Source organism: Sinocyclocheilus rhinocerous, unplaced genomic scaffold, assembly GCF_001515625.1.
Source record: "Sinocyclocheilus rhinocerous isolate Xijiao unplaced genomic scaffold, SAMN03320098_v1.1 scaffold834, whole genome shotgun sequence".
NCBI classification, from domain to species: Eukaryota; Metazoa; Chordata; class Actinopteri; order Cypriniformes; family Cyprinidae; genus Sinocyclocheilus; species Sinocyclocheilus rhinocerous.
Genome location: NW_015645089.1, coordinates 1,472,243 through 1,478,242, shown reverse-complemented (window position 1 = coordinate 1,478,242; position 6,000 = coordinate 1,472,243). Strand labels below are relative to the sequence as shown.

At 34.2% G+C, this 6,000-nt stretch overlaps 1 protein-coding gene across 2 annotated transcripts in view; it reads right to left on the bottom strand.

Annotated features, from left to right (window-relative positions):
* The window catches only part of LOC107705797 (Golgi apparatus protein 1-like), a 63,448-nt gene that overhangs the window by 48,753 nt on the left and 8,695 nt on the right, over positions 1–6,000 (bottom strand). For both annotated transcript variants that reach the window (XM_016509253.1, XM_016509254.1), the window contains exon 2: positions 1,245–1,274. In XM_016509253.1, the coding sequence (XP_016364739.1) occupies positions 1,245–1,274 (30 nt within the window). The remainder of the gene's footprint in view (positions 1–1,244; positions 1,275–6,000) is intronic.

Here is a 6,000-nt window from a genome sequence, read left to right as displayed (position 1 = left end):
GTTGCACTCGCGTCTCGCACAAGAGAGCCATATCTTTAGAAAGCGATGCAAAATTAATGTAAGTTCAACTTTTAAAAAACATGTCTCAAGACTTTATGGCGGTTTTCCCCATCCAACTGCTTCTCAAGTTTTTAAATGAAGAAAGTACTCTTTGTGATTGGTTTTTGGTCCTTTGTATTAAACTATACATGCATGATTCTGTTTTGTTTCTAATTGTTTAAGCAACTTTAATTATATAAGGTTTATAAACATTATGCACTTTTTTCAAAGATAGTCGTGTTATTTTATTATGCTTTGAAGAAACATGCATAGTATTTTGCTCGATGCGCCCTCTTGTGGCCTCAGGAGAGAAGCCAAAAGCTTTCTCCCCCCTAACTGAAATTATGCATTTTAAATTCAAATATAATTCGAATATTGATAATGTTTAAGTACAAAATTTGAATTTAGTTTTTCAGCTATTTCGACAGCCCTAAATCATACTCCTACATTTTCCTCGTTTCTGATTTGTGGACCAGGTCTCACGCTGCGGCCTTAATGAGAACATGTTTTTGGTCCTTTGTATTAAACTATACATGCATGATTCTGTTTTGTTTCTAATTGTTTAAGCAACTTTAATTATATAAGGTTTATAAACATTATGCACTTTTTTCAAAGATAGTCGTGTTATTTTATTATGCTTTGAAGAAACGTGCATAGTATTTTGCTCGATGTGCCCTCTTGTGGCCTCAGGAGAGAAGCCAAAAGCTTTCTCCTCCCTAACTGAAATTATGCCTTTTAAATTCAAATATAATTCGAATATTGATAACGTTTAAGTACAAAATTTGAATTTAGTTTTTCAGCTATTTCGACAGCCCTAAATCATACTCCTACATTTTCCTCGTTTCTGATTTGCGGACCAGGTCTCACGCTGCGGCCTTAATGAGAACATCAAAGCCACGGATGTTAGCGAAGGAGATCAGAAACAGATACCTCTCTCGGGACCCCACCAAATTAATTGTGGGCTGCAGCCATCATTAGATGGTGATTAGGCCATTATTCTTCTGAAATTACTTGCTGATGTTACTGGTCTCTAAATCCTACTGACGCATTCTCTCGTAAACCTACAAAGAATCGGTCTGAAAGAATGGAGTGCGCGCAGAGGGTCTTGTAAACAGGGAACATCACCCTAAAAGATGTGTGGAGCTGTGAAGATGACTCACGCCGATGATAATTATTATTTAAGGCAGGCCTTTTTGAGTACTTACATGGTTGCAGTCTGCAGCAATTTCTGTGTCCTGTAAAAGAAGGAGAGAGGGAATTTATAATCTTTTAATTTTCGCTTCATTTCCTACTCCTCTTTAATTCTGTATGACGTTTATGCTCTGAGAATTGTAATTGTTAATCAGGCCAATAAAGCTTTATTACTGGCAGTAAAGGGAGGTAAAAACAACAACAACAAATATATAAAATATAATAATAAAATTAACGATAAATATTATAAATGTTATTATAATTATTATAAATGTTATTATATTTATTTTTTTATTATAAATGAAATAATTAAATGTTAACCAATACTGATACAGTTTTAAAATACCAACTTAATAAAATTAAAAAATAAAATAAAATAAAAATAAAATAGGGGAAATGGCACAATCCAATACACTTTCCAATATCAACCAATACTGATCCATTTTGTAAAATCCCAAATTTATGAAATAGAATAGACTGTCTGATTTTATTTACAAATATCATAAAAATAAATGTAAAAGCTGATTAAAAAAAATTGGAGAAATGACAATCCAATACACTGTCAAATATTAACCGACGATATATTTTTTAAATCCCAAATTTATTAAATAGATTTATTTTTTTTTTTAATAAAAACAGATTAAACAAACAGACAACCAAAACAGTTTTGGCTATATGCGAGAGCATTACATCTCTTCAAATACAAACATATTTGTTTTACAAATAAAATAAACAAACAAAACCACATACACAAATGCCAGAAAACAGCATTATGCATAAAAGCTAAACAATTACAGATGCTGTTGTGTTTAAAAGGAATTACAGTTCCTATCATACTGAAACACACAATACAGTATCAGCTATGACAAAAGAATAGTCTCTTAATAATTCAAGCAGATAAACAGAATGCCTTGTGACCTCTCAAACCTTTAGTTTTCCTCCCTCAATACTCATCCTTTCAGCAGCCTGTCTGTTTCTCCTCATTCTGGCTGGGTTAGACCACTGACTGCTAACTGTCAATAAGCACAGTCTCTAACCTAGCACAGTAAACAACTGCTGAGTGACTCATAGAGCATGAAAATGCAATTAGCAATTGTCAGGGGACGACAACAACATAGACAACCAGGCAAAAATCAATGCGCATTCACATACAACGCCCTAACAATGGCTTGACAATAACGTATCATCCTTCAGCTGCCCTCGATAAGATGAACATCAAAGCAAAGACATTTTGCTAGTGTGGACACAAAACAACATGTTTAATGTTACAAAGTTAGTGGAGATTAGAACATGTGCTTTTAAATAAATCTTAACATTTAAATCTTACAAAGCAAAAATATTGAAGTAACGATGCCTGGTGCATAGACCGATGACTGAGCATGTGCTCCTGGATTTAAACAGGATTCATAAGCTGACATTTAAAAAGCATCTTCAGAGACAACATTACAGTGAATCTTGCAAAAACATGTACAAGCCATATTTCATGCCAATTTCAAAAGAAACAAATAAAGATATATCATAAAATAATTTAATTTAAAATAAAATAAAATAAATAAAATAAAATAGGGGAAATGACACAATCCAATGCACTGTCCAATACTAACTCATATTTTTTAATCCCAAATTTATAAATATAGAATAGATTGATTTCTTTCTAGATATCATAAAAATTCTAAAACAAGTATATTAACATACAAAAATGGTGATATACTTATTATATAAAATTTATATAAATATATACACTTTAAATCAGACAGACAGACAGACAGATAGATAGATAGCTTTCGATTATTAGCATGGCAGTATTTCATTAAATGATATGCATTTTTTGAATGATTTTCCTCTCGATTTTAAGGGTTTTTTCATGGCATTCATGCTTTAAAAATAAAGAAACATGTAGAAAATCTTCATAGCTCTAAACCAACAGCCGACAAAACTAGTACCCCACATAAAACTAAACAGATTCATGGTCAGTGTTCTCGAAGGGGATCTGAAGATGATATCACAGCAGAAGCACATAACACAGCACAGGCCCTAAATAGGAACAGGCCGATATTTGAGCTCAGGAACCACACCCAGATCAATCATCCGGTTCCTCGTCGCCAGCCAGAACAGGATATTTCTATTTGAACGTCAGGGCTCTGTGATTCCAGGCCGGCCAGGGCGTACATGGATCATCTATTGATTCTGTGAGATTACACATCGCTTGCTTTCCTGTATTAATGTGATAAAGGTTGAATTTGGACACTTTGGTTCAATAATAAAAAAAAAAAATAGATTCAGAGTTTGTATCATCGCTCACAAGAGTTCACAGAAGTCCGCTGGGATTTGCTTGTTGGACCTACAGTAAAATCACTACGGTTTTTATTAGCGACATCAATCTTTAGTGACTTTTTCTTTTTCAGATCATTTGTTTCATGTATCCTGTGATTAATTAAAGAAATAAAAATATCAAGGCATGTGTTTTGGATCACACAGCAATGAGAGGTGGTCAGGCGGGAGGAACAGTTGAAATGTCAATGGTCTCTATGCGAAGAATATCAGTTATCTTCTAAACCTTGGAAGTCAGTCTGTTTTATTAAGAAGTGGGAGGAAATATTATAAACCACTGGACCATTTTTGCCCATAATTTTCGGCTTGTAAACATCTGTGAATGCAAACTTTTTAGGAGCTTCTGTTTTTGGCCATCAATCTTATACTTCTTATCAATGAAGAGCCATAGCTGAGGTTTTACACAGCTCACATCCTAATAAGAGCTTTCTTATGACTTTCAAAAGAAATACAATTTAAAAAGTCAACTCTTCAGCTCTTTATTAATTCTGGATCAAATGTAGATTTTTCTGTTCTATTCAAGTTAATCACAATCATAGTCCCTGGTGAGATTCCGCTCTGATAAAAAAAAGTCTTCAAAAAGCCAAACAGTGCTTATGTATGAAAGAAGTTTTGCTGCAGGACTACAAAATAAGATGCTCTGACAAATAATTAAAAGGGAAGATAAATGTTTTACAATAGGGACAAAGTCTTTTCCCAAACTTCCCTCTTAAGTAGTAAGACAATGTTTAACTCCATCTACATTACCAGTTAATGCTTTTGAAAGAAGTCTCTTACATTCACCAAGGCTACATTTACTTGATCAAAAATACAGTAAAAAAGTAATGCAACGCGTATAAAGACAGTATAAGTCATTATAATCTGTAATTATGTCCCCACTGGATGCAACAAATGCCTCGTTTATAATGGGTTTTCATGTTTTTGTCTCGTCGCTCCGGCCGGGACACGGCATCAACAGTATGGTGAGGGGCGTAACATTTCCGTCACACGCTTGAGGTATTCGGCCAATCACAACGCACTGGATAGCTGGCCAATCACAGCACACCTCGCTTTTCAGACCGATGAGCTTTGTAAAAATCGACGCGTTTCAGAAAGGCGGGGCATAGAGGAAAAACAATACTGTACAGTATGTGGAAAATAATGTGTTTTTTAAATTTAAACCGCATAAACACATTTCATTACACCAAATACACAAAATAATGTTCTTTTTTAGCAATGTCATATGACCCCTTTAAAACAGTTGCTATTATAATGTAATTCATTCCTGTGACCAAAGCTGAATTTTCAGCATAATTACTCTAGTCTTCAGAGTCACGTGATCCTTTAGAAAGCATTCTAATATGGCGATTCGCTGCTCAAAAAACTTTTCCTAATATTTTTGTGATATTTTTACATATTTTTTTTAAAGTTCAAAAGTACAGCATTTATTTGAAATAAAAATCTTCTAAATTTGAATGCATCCATGCTGAATAAAACTATTAATTTCTTTTTAAAAAATTGAATGTTCGTATATATTTGGAAGTGTCTTATAAGTGCATTTCTTCTTTTCCTACTGAGTAAAAAACAAACATCACAACAGGTAGTGTAGCTGCAAAGCAGGGTTTCAGATCTGAGTCTATTTTTGCTTCAAAAACTAAGCTGAAAACATGTTGAAAAATTTTTTTTAGGCTTTTATGAAGCAACATAATATAATGGAGCAAACTGCTGGCCCATGGTTTGAAAAAAAGATGAAAAGGCTTGATGCAAGTTATAGGCCTACATGCAGTGAGATATTTTATACAATTTATGGCTACACTTTACGTTCTGTTCCATATGGATTAATGACCATTTATATAATGATACATTTTTTAATAAATCTCAATAGCAAAGCATTTAAATTTGACGTGACTACCATGCACATTATAAACAAACATGTTCTTGCTCTGACTGAATCTCTTATGAAAAAGACTGATTGTATACTCATCGCCTCTCCTAAAATATACAGATATTTGTTTTCTGACAAAGTTTATAGCACTTAATTCACTTCTTTTTGCATGTTCTGTGAGGGACAGAAATCTGACAGCACCGGGTCTGGATTTGTCAGAAGTATTAAGACGCAAACAAGCCACGGGTGAAGCATCGTCAACAAGACCCAGCTTCAGTCAGGTTGAGACCTGATAAAAAGGTGAAGTTTCACTCCGTCAGGGATTTGCTAGCAGCAGACGCATTAAGCACTCGCTCACCTCATTCATGCACAGATGAGTGACTTCATGACACCAGCCTTGAAATCTCAGCCTTCAGAGAAACCCAAGTGCATTACTACCATATTAGCATTACCTCCCAGAAAACCAGCTCCTGCACTTGCTTCACATGAAATATTCATCTATCAACAGTGATTATGTGATCAGAAGTGATGTTACTCCTTTTTAAAGGCATTTCACCTGTAGGCGTACAGAGCAG